Source organism: Danio rerio, chromosome 18 (assembly GCF_052040795.2).
Source record: "Danio rerio strain M-AB ecotype USA chromosome 18, GRCz13ab, whole genome shotgun sequence".
Classification (NCBI taxonomy): domain Eukaryota; kingdom Metazoa; phylum Chordata; class Actinopteri; order Cypriniformes; family Danionidae; genus Danio; species Danio rerio.
Window position 1 is genome coordinate 24,423,642 of NC_141038.1, and position 18,790 is coordinate 24,442,431.

The 18,790-nt window shown below is 35.6% G+C and overlaps 1 protein-coding gene across 2 annotated transcripts in view; it reads left to right on the plus strand.

Moving 5' to 3' along the window:
- gnao1a (guanine nucleotide binding protein (G protein), alpha activating activity polypeptide O, a) overlaps positions 1–18,790 on the plus strand; it is a 173,714-nt gene that overhangs the window by 111,962 nt on the left and 42,962 nt on the right. For both annotated transcript variants that reach the window (NM_200787.2, XM_087291761.1), the window contains 1 exon segment: positions 11,604–11,764. In NM_200787.2, coding sequence (NP_957081.1) covers positions 11,604–11,764 — 161 coding nt within the window.

Here is an 18,790-nt window from a genome sequence, read left to right on the forward strand (position 1 = left end):
GTCATTAAAATAAAGTATTAATTTATTTGAGAATTTTTAGTTGATCAAAAAACTAAGATGTTTCTTCAGAAAAGAGTGTGAAGGCTCACTGATTCACGGAAATGGACTAATGACACAGTTAACACATCACCCACTCGGAGCTTCTTTCTTTTATGTCCATATTGAAACATTGAAACATCTTTTGTGTGCTTGTGTGTGCGTGACCTATCAGCCTCCTCATTTGAGAAGTCTAACACTTGCTAGTGGTTGTAACCTTGAGAAGATAATTTGGGGTTTGTATCTAAGTCTAGGAAGTTGTGTCATGGCCTTTGATAAAGTACTTGAGCCTAGTCTATATATCTTCAGCAAAGCAGAGCATCTCTCTATTCTCTGTGTTAGTTTGAAAGGAAAGTTGCCATCCTCAGTGATAGATTATTAGAGCAGGGCCCTCGGGGCACTGTATGTTACTCTCCTGCTCATCGCAAGATTAGAAGCCACCTAGATTGATTATGGCACATGACAATTCACCTTCACTATGCCTCACCCCAACCATACACACCTGTGAGGAAGGCCTTTATTAAAGATCTACTACAAAAATGAAGACACAATATTTACATTGTAAATGTTTTTTGTTTTTTTTGTATGTGTGACAACAATAAAGCAATATTCCAGTTTTTATTAGGGATGTATCTGCTACCGGATACCGTATGCGTACATTATAAATATACTGGGTCTGTCTGCCTATCTATTCATCGATATCTATCAGCTGTCTGTTTAGTTGAGTTTAGATCCATCCATACATACATCCATTCTTTAATACTTTCATTCATTCATATATTCTTTAATACTTCCAACCATCCATCCATCCATTCTTTATTACTTTCATCCATCCATATATTCTTAAATACTTCCATCCATCTATTCTTTAATACTTCCAACCATCCATCCATCCATTCTTTAATACTTTTATCCATCCATCTATTCTTAAATCCATCCATCCATCCATCCATTCTTAAATCCATCCATCCATCCATCCATCCATCTATTCTTTAATACTTCCAACCATCCATCCATTCTTCAATACTTTCATCCATTCATCTATTCTTTAATACATTCATCCATGCATCTATTATTTAATACTTTTATCCATCTATCTATTCTTTAATACATCCATCCATCCATCCATCCATCCATTAATACTTTCACCCATCCTTTAATACTTTCATCTATCCATCCTTTAATACTTTCATTCGGCCATCCATCCATTCATCCATCCATACATCCATACATCCCTTAATACTTTTATTCGGCTATCCATCCATCCATCCATCCATCCATCCATCCATCCATCCATCGATCCATCCATTAATCCATCTATCCATCTATCTGTCCTTTAATACTTTTATCCATCCATTCATCAATCCTTTAATACTTTCATCCATTCTACCATCCATCCATCCATCCATCCATCCATCCATTCATTTATTCTTTAATACTTCCAACCATCCATCCATTCTTCAACACTTTCATCCATTAATCTATTCTTTAATACATTCATCCATCCATCTATTATTTAATACTTTTATCCATCCATCTATTCTTTGATACATCCATCCATCCATCCATCCATCCATTAATACTTTAACCCATCCTTTAATACTTTCATCTATCCATCCATCCATCCATCCATCCATTCGGCCATCCATCCATTCATTCATCCATCCATCCATCCATACATCCCTTAATACTTTTATTCAGCCATCCATCCATCCATCCATCCATCCATCCATCCATCCATCCATCCTTTACTTCTTTCATCCATCCATCCATTCATCCATCCATCCATCCATCCATCCATCTATCCATCCTTTAATACTTTAATCCATCCATTCATCAATCCTTTAATACTTTCATCCATTCTACCATCCATCCATCCATCCATCCATCCTTTAATACTTTTTAATCCATCCATCATCCATCCATCCTTCAATACATTTTAATCCGTCCGTCTGTCCGTCCATCCATCCTTCCATTAATAACTTTTATCCATCCATCTATTCTTTAATATTGTTATCCAAATACTTATTATTCTTAAATACTTTCATCCATCCATCTATTCTTTAATACTTTCATCAATCCTTCTGTTCTTTAATACTTCTGTCAGACTGTCCAGTTTCAAATTACCTTGGTTTAATTAAAATGATAAACTGTGTGAAATTGTGTACTATCTTCTTCAATTTGGTGTAACAGACATATTTTTGCAAATGAAGCGCACTGATTCTGACCTATTCTGACATTTCTCAGTCTGCTCAGACCTGCTTTTATGAACCACATGAGAGAGATTGAAACTGATCCTGCGTATTATTCTAGTGAACACATTGGGTCTCTTTCTCAGCAGTGATCCTATTAAAATGCCACATAATTAAACGTGACGCATGTGTCGCGATGTGCAACGTATCATGAGTTGGTTGCCGATACCCAGCCTGAATTGCACATTAAAGTAACAATGGCAGACACAGACACCGTTGTGACGCCCAACACGAGTGATGCAAACACCTAATGATACTCTGAGGGATCCAGCGTTTACTGTAAAATGACAGTTCTGCTGGATATGATGGGTTCACAGTGCACTACTTGCGTCACACTTACAATTGCTGTGCTCATTCCAGGTGCAGTGTCAGGATACGGTCCGCCATGCCGGTTTACTGACTGATCTGCGATTCAAATCTGCAGCGTGTTGAGTTCTCTCCTCGCACTGTTTCCTCTAATAAATGAATGCTGATGAAGATTGGTCCATTCTCTTTGGTCTGGGCAAGAGCCGTAATGAATAACTATTATGTGCCTCTATGAGCCTGATCTAGATTCAATAGGCAATCACTCAGGAATCACATGCTCACCTCCTCCATCAAAAAAACACAGAGGCAGAATGAAGAATGAGAGGCGTGACCAGTGTCGTGACATTAGAGACAGACCCACCTGCAAGAAATGCACAGAGAGACAGGAAACAGGTGCATCTGTCAGCAGCGATCAGCTTTTTGGGTTTATTTGTTGCTGTTTATTTCAAAAGAGGTCATATGTCTTTCATTTTCTTTAGTGTGTACTGTAGCTGTTTGTGTATTTATAAGATCTATTCAGTGAAAAGTCACCCTCAAATGTTTTTTGTCCTATCTAAAAGAGAAGGCTGGCTGAAAATGACTTGATCTCACAGATCTATGTCAATATAAGGGAATATTTACATAATAGAGCTTAAATATCTATGTAAAAAAAGAGTCGATACCAGAAGTGTGTTCTTTGTGCAACTTAATTTCCTAAACTATTAACTATTGATTACAGTAAAAATTTTGTTTTTCTTTATATTGGAATTAAACATTAGTAGATTTATTGTTAAGTTTGTGTTTTGAAAATGGACATGCAGAATATTAATAATTTGGGCACTTCAAAATACTTTTAACAGTTAATATTTAGTTCATTGTATTGGCAGTAGGGGTGACGCAGTGGCGCAGTAGGTAGTGTTGTCGCCTCACAGCAAGAAGGTCACTGATTCGAGCCTCTGCTAAGTCAGTTGGCGTTTCTGTGTGGACTTTGCATGTTCTCCCTTTGTTTGCGTGGGTTTCCTCTGGGTGCTCCGGTTTCCCACACAGTCCAAAGACATGTGGTACAGGTAAATTGGGTAGGCTAGATTGTCCGTAGTGTTTGATTGTGAATGAGTGTGTATGGATGTTTCCCAGAGATGGGTTGCAGCTGGAAGGGCATCCGCTGCGTAAAACGTGCTGGATAAGTTGGCTGTTCTTATTGCTGTGACGACCCCGGATTAATAAAGGGATCAAGCCGAAAAGAAAATGAATGAATGAATGAATGAATGAATGTATTGGCAGTTGTTGTTCATCACAGCACTAAATGCAGGAAAACTTGACTTATTTATTTACAAACATTATCATTTTCACGGGTTATTCTGGCCTGCGACATTGACAATTCTTTGACTATTCATAGACTTTTTGTACATTAAGGGTGCACTCACACTATGCCATACGAACCGTGCCCAGGTGCGTTTCCCGGTTGGTTTTGACAAGTGTGAGTGCTTCAAATGAGGCCCAGGCGCTTGGAAGAGGTGTGCCAGCGTACGGTTCGGTTGGGCTTTGTTGCGGTACGCTTGTAGTGTGAGTGCAAATTGTGCCTGAGCCTGAAACTGAAGATGCGACCTCACTTTTAAGGGACTGTTTCATATGGATTTATTAATTATTCTTACTATTCAAGGAACGTGAACTGGCATAGTTTATTGAAGATGCAAACCCTCCGCTGCACACATAATACCTGCAGCATGATGACTTTATGAACATTTATGAGCGTCAAAAGTTGTGGATCTTTGGCATGGTTCAAGGCAACCATGCTTAGTAAAAGTACGCCCTAACTCTGTGTCATTTGTTAACATCAGTTAATTCAACTGACGTTAATGTACAATGTACTACAAAAGCATTTTATTAAGCTTAGGTGAGGTTAATGTCTTAGATAATGCCTAATAACACATAAAAATCAGATTGTATTTGTTTAACTTAAAAAGTAATAAATTTGTATTAGTTGTATTATTTGTAAAGTTGTATTATTTATTATTTTTAACATATTACTATAATATATCTATATAGTATATAACAATAAACTAAATAATATGGCTATTCTTACTGATTATACAGTAATGCATTGACTGACACTTACTAAAAAGACTGTATTGTAAAGTTAGCCATTGTACTTTATCCTTCTTTTGAAATTTCAAATGTCTAAAACATTTATTTCAGTGAAAATGTATGTACAATAAAACAATGCAATTTGTTATTATACCTATTAAAGTATTCTTTTTGCAGATAAAATCATGATAATACTGTATTTTGTAATGAAAGTTTCAACATTTAATCCTAATAAGATAATCTGATACCAGCAGAAAATTGGTAAGATAATGTGTCACTGCAAACAGTAACAGTTAATGCCAAATCTCAATTCAGATCAGCAAAGTAATTATGAATGTTCAATACTGTAACTGCACCAAAGATGTAAAACTCAAAATTTGATAATGAATTATGTTCCATTATAATCACTACGTATTTAAAAAAGAGCCACATTTATTCTATACATTATTTCTGTCATTGAGGCATATTTGTTGGAATTGTCATTTGGACACATTTAGTCACACATCTAAGGTTGAAGAGAAGCATGAATGTCAAATAAATGTCCAATATAAAAACACTTTCTGAATATTTCCAAATGCCATGTCATTAGTTTTATCCCAAAAACGTTCACCATCTGCATAACTCATAAATGCACATTATTATGCATATTAAAGTCTGGTATTGAAGAAATAAGGCTGAACATCCTTGTTGACAGCTATTGATTCTTCAGTTTTGTTGATCCCTAACAACCCAAAGCATAAACATTAGAGGCTCCACCCACTTCTGAAAGGGGGGCAACTCATTTGCATTTAATGTGCGAAGAAACAATGACATTTATTTAAAATATTATAATTCTTATGTCCTAAAAGTTTAAAGGTCTTTTAATAACCCCCAGTCCTACTGCGTTTTTTTTAACCTATGAATATTTCAATGAGTGCAGTTTAAAAGTACAAAAAAAACCAAAAAAAAACACTGAAACTGTTCTGCAGAAACGTAGTAGACACATATTGGGGAAACTTGTATTACATGCTGTCAAAATAGCCATCAAATGACCCCTTTATATCAAAACAAAAATGCAGAGCAAAAGTGCTCCAATTGCAAACCTTCAAGATAGAGGCATTTGTCACTATAAAGGCTCAAAGAGCCTCTGGACGCCAGTTTGATGTCCCATAATTCCCCCCGGAAGGGGTAATGTTGAGGTAATCCTCTGCTTCATGTTGTGCTGTGAAGCTCAAACTGTCACAACATTATCTCTACTGTATGTATTATTAGACTACACATAACCAATAACTCTGCATTCTTTTCCAGTAAGATTATCATCACATCTTTAATTTAACTGTAAACAAAAACAAATAAGTATCTATTATGATTGAAAACAGTTAGCTAGAGAGAGAGTGTGTGAATGTGTGTGTGTGCTGTAAGGACTCCAGAAGCTTCAGTCATGCTGAGTTCAGAGGACTTGCTCTCAAAGGTCACAATCAACAGGGGAGAAGGAAAGGGAGGCTCCCTCAGCCAATCATACGGCCTCCTGCTGATGATGCGGCCCCCGCTGCATTACCATAGAGATGGCAGCAATATCTGTCCCTATTGACAAGTCATACGGAAGACGCATCTATTTTTCTCAGTCAAGATTAATATGTCTGCACCTTCACAGCAGAAAAACTGCAATAAACAGCATTTGCAGTAAGCATGGATTAAGGCTAGACACTGAAGGCAAAAGCATGTTCATTTTGAGATTTTGGCTTTCGAAAAAGTGCTTTTCAGCTCGATGTATTGAAAACACTTTCTGCTATCATCGCACTCTATTAGTTTGTGTCTGCTTGAAATTTACAGTACATATTTTTAATGGCCTTTTCCTAAAATGTTTTTTTCATCAGCCCTGAGCCATGAATCTTTTCAAAATCCTAATGCATGGGGTTTTCAATGTCCATATTAAAAGGTCCAAATCTGAATTTGAAGGTCAAAGGTCCAAAACAATTGATATTACATAACTTATTTTAATAAACATCCATAGCATGCAGCACAAGTCAACACTGTTTATTTTTCCTTAAATAAAGTGGCATTTGCATTCAAAACACATTAAAAACAATAAATTAAACCACTACTAAAACTGCATTTTTGTATAAAAGACAAAAAAAGTTAGGCCAATAGTATCTGAATGCAGCCATGATGGTGCAAGCTGAGATTCCATATCTCAGAGATGCAACGTCAGACACAATGCACTTAATGGAGCTAGAGTTAGGTGTGTGCATTAAAAAGCACTGCATGAAGCTCGGATTGCAACTGCACCAAAAAAGGTGAAAAATATAGAGAAATATAACTTCAGGTGTTGTAGTTTTGTCATTCTTATATCTGTATTTTGTGAATACTGCTGTTTAAAATGTTTGTGTTTCGTTTCATATTTCCATTCTATACAAGTTGTCTCATTACAAATCAAGCAGAATGGCTTTGTGCTGGCTTGTGGCACAATAAATAAGAATAAAAAAATATAATTGAATACTAATCTGTCCATTTAACTTTGAACTGTCGATTCTCTTAATCAAGTTTTCTTTTCCATGAAAACGGCATTTTCATCTATTCAAAGTATCGGTTTGCTGCACGTTCAATTAGCCTCTCAATCATGTGAAGCCTCCTATAATCACTGGATGTCATGATAACAAAGTCCACAGAAAAACTTTTTGCCTTTGATTTTATTTTGGCCCGTACTCTTTCTTAAAAAAAAAAAAAAATGCAAACAACTTGATTTACAAGGTTTATGCATTTATCAATGAAGGAAGTCTACAATTTCAATCCTTTATAGTCCAGATTAAATACCCGGCCAGATTGAGTCCGGACTTTGAGAAGCCCTATCCTAATGTGTTAAAAAAGATCGTTTTTATACCTCACTTTCTCCAGTGTTGAAATTTTTGTGCTAGAAATGTGTTCAAAAGAATGAATATTTAATAAAAACAATACTTTATGTTGCATATTCAAATATATCATTTTAGAAGACTCCTAATGCAAAAGACTCTCCGCAGTTCTTAATGTAATCAATCAACTGAAGAAGTATGGTAATATTTATTGGTTAATTTTTCAATGTTAATATTAATTAATTAATTGCCTTAATTAGCAACATCCATGCTTTTAAATTCCCAGGCCTCCACATCTCACTGTTGTAATGTGTGAACGCTTTACTCTTTCTCACAACTGATAATGGATAGGGTGCAGGACCAGCCTTCTTGAACTGACCCCCATCTTCTCTTCCACTCTCTATTTAACATGGCTCTTTTCTTTTCACTCCACTCATTCAGTCCATTTCTCACGCTCTCCTCTTTTGGCTTGTGTCGTTGCGGAACCACGGTCCCTTCGAGTAGTAGGCGCAATTGTGATGTCTATAAAAGAAACTAAACGCTCCTTTGAGAAGTCGGTATTGCTGTCAGGCTTTTTAAATGCATTCGGAAAAGGGAGTGATGTCACAAGTGTGCAGGACGGAGGAAGTAAGCGAGGGAAAAATGATTGAGAAATAGGGAGGATGTTTTTATGTGTTGATAATTACAGTACTACAGATAGTAGTAGTAAAATATGTATATACAGCTATGGAAAAATTTTAGATAAATGTTTAAATATTTTGTTCTATAAATATAATTACAAATATTAAATTAAATGTCCTTTAGAGGCATTTCTTATATAAAATGACAATTGGTCAGAATTATAAATGTTTTCAAATGAAAAATAGTGGCTCATTATAACTTATGATCCATTGAAAACTGAAATAAAGAGATCCCTTATAGTACATGCGCTCAGATTTTTTTAATAGCTTAAATATAGTATATTTGGTTCCACTTTATATTAAGTGCCCTTAACTACTATGTACTTACATCAAAAAAATAAATACAATGTACTTACTGTGTTTATAATGTATTTGAGAACACTTGTGGTGCTTTTGAGTTGGGATAGAGGTTGGGTTATGGACAGGTTTGGTGGTATGGGTAGGTTTAAGGGTGGGTTAAGGTGTAAGGGATGTTCAACAGTGTATTTACAAATGTAATTACAAAAGTTAATTGCAGATGTAATTACATACATGTATTTAATCAAGCATAAGTACACAGTAAATGCATGTATTTACACAATAAGTACATTGTAACAAACTATTAATTCCTGTGTAAATACATATTAGTTAAGGCCACCTAATATAAAGTGGAACCGTGTATTTTAAAAACAGTCAGCATCCTTAAACATTTGCTTTGTTTTGTTCATTAGGTTTATAATCTAAAAGCACAACATTATCTAGTCTTGGGTCTTCTGAAAGTAGGAAGTGCGATAACATCAATTCATTAGAGCTAAGCATCTCACAACAATTAAAATCAAAGGCATTGGAGTGTGTACTTAAATGGATCCTCTTTCAAATGGAACAAATGTATATAAATGAGGAACAGCACGTTCAGTAATTATTATAATACAGTACATGTATGTCTCTTTCGGTTGATAAAATTAGAAGAGTGGCTGACTCCGTTATCTCTTTCCTTCCGTTTGACTCTCTCATTCTGCCCTTGCACAAGTTTGTATAACCCAAAGTTGTTATGCAAAGATAACAGACCAAAGAGGGTTGTTGTTGTTTTTTTTTTTGGGGTGTTATTATTTTGAGCAAGAGCCAGCTAGTGGAGTGAGGGCTTTATAAAATATTTTATATCAGCAATAAAAGTTTTCTTAACAGCACAAACAATGCACACTTGAATCTATAGACCTCTATATGACCTCAGAGGTATATATTAGTGTATTATTTTTATCTACGTTTTTGCTTTAAGCATGTTTTAAATATTACCCGCCAATTCATATGGACACCAGTATGTTCTCTGAAAGCTGTCATTAACTTTGTTTCTGATTAAATTCATTGGAAGTAATGAAAATAGGCACAAATGAGTCATTTGTTGACACAGTAAAGCCACAGTCACATTGACAGTGCTGAAATTGCTGCAGGTCACGAGTCTCAGTGTTGTTGTTTGCTAGTAGGCATTACCACTATCGCATCACTGCTTATTTGCATAAAGGGGGATTCACAACATCTTCAGTTGCTGTTTCTCATTTCTTGGGATTTTTTAAACATCGATGTGTTTATTAGAAGAAAACAAAAAAACAAAAAACATTGTCATTGTGAGCAACCCTAAGCGCAATAAGCACAATTGTTTTGAGTTCAGAATTTAGTTTGAACTGCTTTTATTGTTATTTTTTTTACAACTGTTCTCTGAGGTCTAAATTTGTAAATATGGCCACTTTAACTGTCAACCATATAGTTTTGAAACACTTTTGTATTCATATTTGTAGTTTTAATCAAATCATTGACTGTGTGATTTGTTATGAAGGTTATTAGCCATTAGAGTGCACGAGTTTTAGGGCTGCGCAATATATCAACATCCCAATTTGCAATTGTCAGATCACAGGATATGCAATGTCGAGTCAGGATTATAGTTGTCTCCACATGTGATTTGTGGAGTCATTGCACAGTTTAACCATGAGATCATTTACAGTTTGCACAAGTTTATATTTTGCATGTTTTTAAGGCCTGTCACTGTGTAAGCCTTTTGTGCGAGTTTCATTTCGGGAATAAGAAATGATAAAGCTTGTAGTCTCAGCAAATTTTACGTTTTTTATTTCATTTTTCAATTTCTGTACCCGAATACTAGTCCCTGGAGAACCATAAAGCACTGTTTATTTAATTGGTATGTTTGCTCTTGTATTTATTTATGCTTGAATTGTTATATTTTACGCAGCTCCACTCCCCTGAAAACATCCCAATCATTCTAAAATGATGAATTATTTTCAAAAGGGTTTAGGTCAGTCAGTGGTTTGCTAGGTGATTTGTACAACAAGCTCCATCTTTCTTGGACATATACACTACCTGACAAAAGTCTTGTCATCAATACCATTTGTAAGAGCAATACATATTAACTTGACTTGTAGTTGATCATTTGGAAAAGTGGCAGAAAGTCTATTTCCCACATGGTCCAAAGATTCTCACAGAAATCACTCAAGTTTGGTAAAATCATGGTTTGGGGTTACATTCAGTATGGGGCGGGCGAGAGATCTGCAGAGTGGATGCAAGATCAACAACATGACATTTGTGCTGCATGCATTAGCCTCCATCAAAGTTCCTGAAAGCTAAGAAGGTAAAGGTGCCCCTGGATTGGCCAGCCCAGTCACCAGACATGAACATGATTGAGCATGTCTGGGGTAAGATGGAGGAGGCATTGAAGATAAGTGCAATGAATCTTGATGAACTCTGGAAGTCCCGCAAGAACAATTTCTTTGCCATTCCAGATGACTTTATTAATAGGTTATTTGAGTCATGGAGAGATGTATGGATTCAGTTGTCCAAGCTCATGGGAGTCATACACAATATTAATTCTTTTTCCACTACACCATGACTTTATATTGTACACTGTTGATTATTTTAAGGCACAATACTTTTTTTTAAGCAAAGAAGGTCTTTCTGTCCTAATTAAATAATTAAGAAAAATCAAGGCATGATCAAATTTTATTTTGATAAAATAAGCGTAATCTTGAGGCCTTTGCCTTTTATATTAGCCACTTCTGATACCAACCAAACAACTAGAATTCAAGGTATTATTTGTGTATCCTAAAACTTTGTTTAGGCGTATAGGCATAAGTAATATCTTTGAAATTCGAAAAAATTGAAGACTGCCCTTTAGTGGATTTTTTTATCCGAAATGTAGCAGGAACAATGTATTTCCCTGAAATGTTGGCTGAGGCATGTATTTTCAAAGAGCCTGAACTGTTTTCAAATATCATGCTGCTCTAATGAGCTTCCAGCTGAAATATTAGACCTTCATGAACATATTATGATTTGTGACAGAATATTTCTAATATCAAATTGCTTTTTAAGACGCATAGCATGTGATTCTGCATTAAAGATTCTGTGTTCAGAAGTCTAGAACTAATGGATAATCCCTGCGTGTTTTCTTTCAACAGGCGGATGCTAAGATGGTGTGTGATGTTGTGAGCCGTATGGAGGACACTGAGCCCTATTCTCCAGAGTTGCTGTCCGCCATGATTCGCCTGTGGTCTGACTCGGGCATCCAGGAGTGCTTCAGCCGTGCCCGCGAGTACCAGCTCAATGACTCCGCCCAATAGTAAGTACAACCCTCTTCAGGGAAAAATCATTAGTGTGTTTATGCTTCATTAAGAGCATTCTGCCTGAATGTGCCCCTTCTATTATATTTATTACACAATTGACTAGTCCAGTTCATTTTCGAGGCATATATTTGATGAACTATGAAGTGAATGTGGCCACATTAGGTAGCGTCTACATTATAATATGCGTAATCTTTATTTCTATTGCTTGTTTGAACAGGTTGCTTTTAGAGTATTACATGAGCTCAGCAAAATGTCACTCTGAAGTGAGTGAACAGACGCAATTATAGTATGCGCTGATGAAAGGTCTTGAGTTTGTGTGTGCGCTATATGTGTGTAATAACATGGAAAGAGTTTAGTCAGCATTATGTGCCTGATGTTGTGGTTTACTGTAATAGTTTTGAAGGCCTGTCCTTGTGGAAATTGGCGTTTAGATGATGACAAATTGCTTGCTTACAGATGTGAGGGACTTGATGTTTAGACTGGCAAAAGATAAGTGTGAAAGATTTTCTTTATTATTTGCATATAAACATTCCAAAGTTAAAACATTTTTTTAAGATAACAACTGAACTATGGTTGACCGGCATTCACTTTTATACAGGCTTTTAAAATTGGACCACATTCAGTTGTAGTATGTTCAGTGACCTTGTGAATGTTTTAATAGCTCAGATTCATCTTGAAACACTTTTTTCAATGTAGATGCTGTGAATGTATGGTACAAAAAAAAAAAAAAGGCACACATGCCTTTTTATTCATAACCTGCATTTTTTCCAAGGCCTATTTAGTCATCTCAAACACTTTTTAATTAATTTTGTCTGAAACGATTTCTTCTCAAATGTATTTTTATATTAAAGTTTGTTTATTTAACTACTTTATTAATGCTACAGTTTATGTTTTTATGTTTTTAGTACTACAGTACATACTTTGGAATAGATCCACTAGCTGCACAGTGCAAAGAAAAGACTATTGCACATCTGTGTTTATGCCTCTTAGCTTAAATGTGTGTTTGTTTATACATTGATTACAAACGTATTGTCTATAGTTTTCATCACCCACGGCGCCTTCGCATTGAACCGTCAGTGACAGAGACAGAGGAAATGAATTAAAATAATAAAGGCTAGAATTAAACTAACATAGCCCACTTTGCAGCTTTCTTTTAAATTATAGTAGGCCTCTATAAACATAGCCTATATAGACAGACTGTTTTGATGAGGTGTTTTTTTATACTTCTGATTTATTTTAATATATCTAATTTTGATTAAAGAGCCCATATTATACATGAAATAGGGTCATATCTTGGTTGTAAGCGTCTCCAACAACAGTCTAATATGCTTGCAAGGTCAAAAAACACTTTCATGGTCTTATAATCTGCATTTATTTTTACCTAATTATCCCAGTGACTCCTGTATGAATCGTCCAGTGATTCATTTGTTCCCAAACCCCTCCTTAGCGCGAAGCTAATCTGCGCTGATAGGACCGATGACAGCCTGTTGCGATTGGTCGACTGCCTTTAGTCAGAGAGTGAAATGCCCAACAGCTAATCAGCAATATAAAAGTAATCACAGTTCATACACGCTCAATAGTGTAGTCGTGGATTTTAGCTGGGTCAATGTAAATACAGTCGATGGACTTGAAAATTCAGACGACTAACTATTTTATTGAGCAAAAACTGTCGAGGAGATCTCATAGCTTGTCTCACTCTGCTCTTTTCACAGACACTAACACACACACAAAAACACACACACACACCTCCGGGCGACAACGCGCGCACACATACACACAAACACACACACATACCTCCGGACGACAGCGCACGCACACACACACTAGCCTCGTCCACGGAGCTCCGTAAACAAAGCAGCACGCGTCGCGTTTTTAACGTGACTTTGCACGCGATAAGATAAAATATCCAGTTAACCTGATACAGTACACGCGGTTACAAGTAACAAATCACAACTAAATACATTTGCAAGCTAGAGTAAACGAGGCAACAACTTTAATCACACGTACTTACACTTGAGAAATGGAGGAAGAAACCCATCCTGACGTCCAGCAGTAAGTTACTCTTTACTGATCCTTCCTTTAACAAACGCAGATGAAGTATTCTTTGTAGCATGTAGTTTGCAGAAGTTTCCAGTAGTTTCCAACTGCTTGGCTATAATGCTGAGGTTTCATCTTTGGGTAGAGACTCGATAATATCTATCTGCAGTGTGACTTCAATCGACCGGCATGTTTGTGTGCGTGTGTTTTTGGGTGTGTGTATGTGTCTGGGTTTCTGCGTCAGAGGGCGGGGCCTCAAGTTTGAAATCTCCCGGGTTTGCGTGTGCACGTGAATAACTTGGTTTCGTTCGTACATCATGGCGAAACACCTAATGACTCGGTATCAAGGCAACTCGTTTGAAGCACTATGAGTCGACTCTTTTATAGATGAATCAACCGTCTTAAACACTGTACTATTACAGATTTAAGCCTTAGCTGGATACTTCACTTCACTTAGAGCTGTGTTACACACTACATGGAGGGGAATTTTCAAAAACCCATAATATGGGGTCTTTAATTAGCTATAACCTTTGACTGTTTTTTCATTTTTTATGCTGTTATGCGCACATTATATTTCACACATATATGCAAGGTGACTGAAATTGAAATGAAAACACAAAAGATATTGAGCCATTAATAGTTTAAGAAGTCGTGTGTGTGTGTGTGTGTGTGTGTGTGTGTGTGTGTGTGTGTGTGTGTGTGTGTGTGTGTGTGTGTGTGTGTGTGTGAGTGAGTGTGTGTGAGTGAGTGTGTGTGTAAGTATAACATTGGCGTTTTCAATACTGAACTGAAACTAAATTATTAACAATAAACTTTTTTTTAACAAACAAAATTTTTTTAGTATAATTTTAGTAATGTGCTTGAGGTAGGTCAATTTATTTCTATGCTTTTGAGGAAGTAGCAATTAACTTAAGACCGTTTCTCCATGTTTTGCTGGTAATGTCTTTAAATAAATAATTATTTAGGCCTATTTAATTATTCATTTATTATTTATGTTCAATAATTAAGACATAAAATGAGATAATAAAATATAATCATCAATGAAAATGTAAATAAAAACTGTAAACGAAAACGTAAATGAAAAAGCTTATTTATTGACTGTCTTAGTCCTATCAATTAAAACTAACAAACAATATACATCTCTATACTTTTAGGCTAAAACACTGCTTAATTTATTTATTTATTTACTTATTTATTTAAGCCTACTTATTTGTATGCGTGTGTGTACTTTTATTTTAGTTGTATTTTATTTCATTATTTTTACTTTCTAAAATGAATCCTCATTTATTTCATAAAGCTTAACAAGATTAATGAATAAGAAAGGAATTATAATGCTTTGTTTCATTATTTCATCTTCATTTACAAGTAACAGGGTATTTGCAGCTATGATTTATTTCTGTTTGTTCGTATCCTGTGCCTTTGTGCCCCTTTGTGGCATAGTTGCAAACTGTGGTTATACCTAAAATCATGTTCTTACTCCGTTAGTGCGGTGGCAGTAATGCTTCTTTTAAAGTGTCACCCACTCTACATAGCAAGCTGGACAGGTACAACTTGTCTAAATCATTCTTTTAAATCATTGTAAAAATGTAAAGACAGGAGTTCAAGAGAGATTCAAAATCATTTCCTTTGCACTGCTAATCCACTCCGGCAGTGCAGTCTGCCTTCCACATGCCTTTAAGCTGAAGGCTTGTCTTTCTCTTCCCTGAGGGGTCCAGTGATCTGCTAAATATATCAGGGGACACTTCGGAACGTTTTCAATTGAGGTCTTTTTTCGATTTAGATACTTTAACAGGATTTGTTTGGATCTATAACCTATTCACACTTGTCACTTCATGCATTTGTACTGATCAGATCAGCTTTCTAGTATGTTAAAAATGATCCATTTCCTGTACATTTGGGAGCTATCAGAGTAGTGGTGTCAGAGTAGAATTGAATGGTTGTTGGTACCAATTTCAGTGTAATAGCAAAAAATATTATAGCTATTTATTTTAACTGGTGTTTTTTGAAACTATTTGAAAGATCTATTTTAAGATTGGTTTTCATCTAATCTAAGCAGATGAAGACAATGCAAGACAAACAGATGAATGAAGGGATTAAATACAGGCCCTATTGAAAAATAAAACAAGACACTGGTGAACACAACCAGTTAACCACTCAGTTGTAGAAACAAACTAACAGAAAAAAGGGAAGGGGAGCTAAGCACGAGATGGAAACACCTCATAATAGTGCAGAAACAGAACATAATCATTGTAGTCTGTTGCTGTAGTTCATCGTTTCAGTTCTGCATTTTAATATAGTTGCTGCTCTCGAAAGAATGCACTTTTTAACAGCATGAAAAATAAAACTTGTATCTGAAATATTAATGGGGTATATAAAGAAAGTAAGCCATGTTATAAAAAGATAAACAAAGCAAGTGAAGAGCAATCCCTATTAAACAATAGCCCTTTTCACAACTCAGTAATGGTAAATTACCATCAAAATTGCCTAAACAACTTCTCTGGTAAACACACAAATGAGCTGTTTGCAGAAGCAAATGAATTCTTTTTTCTTTTTTAACTGGTAAGGGACCAAAAGACTGACTAACTCTTGGAAACTACATAGCGCATGCTTACGACTTAAAACAATTAAATGCAATGGCATATAAACTAACAGAGCTTTATGATTGACTCAAACCAGCACATTTTATATTTATATGCGCTCATGTCTCATCCAGAACAAACAAGTCCTCCTGACTAATTTAAACACCTCTAATTGGTCACTGTTTCATATTCTAAGAAGAGGTTTTGGAGCCAAAAAAGAACTAAACAAACAGTGATGCCATTGAAGGGTTTGTTTTTATTCCTCAAAAAACATTTATGTCCTTTATAGAAATGTTTCTTTTTCGTGAAGAACTTAGTATTATGTTAATGTAATGGTATTATTATGAATAACTTTTTAAAGATTAAAAAAAAAAAACTTTTGTGGAATGATTTTTAGTTTTTAAGGGTATGCATGTCATTAGGCAAATAACAAAAAACAAAAAAACAAGCACTTGGCCATACAACCAATAGATAAATGTAACAAACTGAAGTTTTTAGGTCACAGGTGTTAAAAAACCTTAAATAAAAAAATATATATATATATATAATAAAATAAACCAACAAACCAAAACCAAAAACTCTATAACTTGCACTGTAAAAATGCTAGGTTCCACAAAATAGATTTGTGTTGGGACAGGGTGGAATTAAGTTAGCTTATTTGTTTTTACAAATTTAACTGGATTGAACATAAAAGTTTTAAGTTGTCCCAAAAAACCTTCAGTAATTGTGTTGTTTCAGCTCATTTTAAATACGTAGTTTGAACAAACAGCAAAAATAATTGATTGAGTGTAGAGCATTTGTAAACAAATAGGCAAATAAAATAAACATTAAAAAGAAAAAGAAACAAACAAATACATAGGACACATGCATAAAAACAAATCAACTTTTTATCCTTTAAATAAGACTAATTACATTCATGTGTGACCTCTGTTCTCACATATATATTGGTCTAAATTCAACTTTTACTTTTATTTTTGTCTTTCCACCTTTATCCATGTTAATTTGATTCATCATTCATTGATTCATTTTCTTGTCGGCTTAGTCCCTTTATCATACTGGGGTCGCCACAGCGGAATAAACCGCCAACTTATCCAGCACACTTTTACGCAGCGGTTGCCCTTCCAGCCGCAACCCATCTTTGGGAAACATCCACACACTCATTTATACACACACTTATACACTACGGACAATTTAGCCTACCCAATTCACCTATACCACATGTCTTTGGACTGTGGGGGAAACCGGAGCACCCGGAGGAAACCCACACGAACGCAGGGAGAGCATGCAAACTCCACACAGAAACGCCAACGGAGCATGAGCTGAGCCGAGGTTCGAACCAGCGACCCAGCGACCTTCTTGCTGTGAGGCGACAGCACTACCTACTGCGCCACTGCGTCGCCCTGTTAATTTGATATCATCCAATTTATGATCCTACAGATGAGGCTTTCCACTCTTGTTCATTCTAACTTTATTTCTGATTTGGAAGTTTTTCTTCTTTCAGACTGCAATCATCACAACCCCAAGGCTGCCTTCCTTTTGGTTTTGTTTCTGATTAGTTTTCTTTTTCTTTTTGACTTCTTCTTTTCAGTTGTTGCTTTGCTAATTTCATTTCCTTAGTCTTTTTTTGTTGTTGTTGTAATTTTGTCAAGGAGAATCATGTTGCACTTATGGTTCTAAGAAGCGTGTCTGAAATCTAATGGATTCTGAGAGTAAGTCATAATTGCCTGGGAAAGTTCTGGTCTGAAGGGAAACTTGCTATGTAGTTTTTATGTTTATGTTTTGTTTTGCTTTTCAGTTCAACACAGTTTGCACCTTGAGAAAAGAGAAAATATAAAAAAAAAAATAATGATTTTGGTTATACTGTAGGCGTCTTTAGATGAATCTTCAATGGCTTGGCCTTAAGAAGAAGATGTAACTGTGATATTGTGTTTTCATTGAATTACTATCACAATAAAAAAAAAGACTTTTATCCTGGGTAGTAGGGTGAATTCAGGTCAATTGGTACACTTTTTGCCCAATTGACCTGAATTTACCCCTATAGGTTTTCTTATACCTCATTTATGGACATCTATGAATACAAAAACATGCACATACTGTATTTGTAGCTACAGTAGTTGGCTTTAACTGGGTGCAAATATTTCTACCATAATCTCTCATTCATGAGAAATTGTAGATGGTATTTTAATAGGGTATATTCACACAAACTTTTAATTTTAGATAATTAGCCTCATCGCTTCCGGTGAACTGTCTTTCTATTATAAAAAAAGCCACGTTTATGGTCTGATTTCTTTAAAAATCAGATCTTCACAGGCTGATAGATATGCGATATAACGTGGGTCTAAGCCCGTAAAGAAAGCGCTGCATTCAATTTCATTACCCTCCGCCATGTCTTTAAAATATGACCAT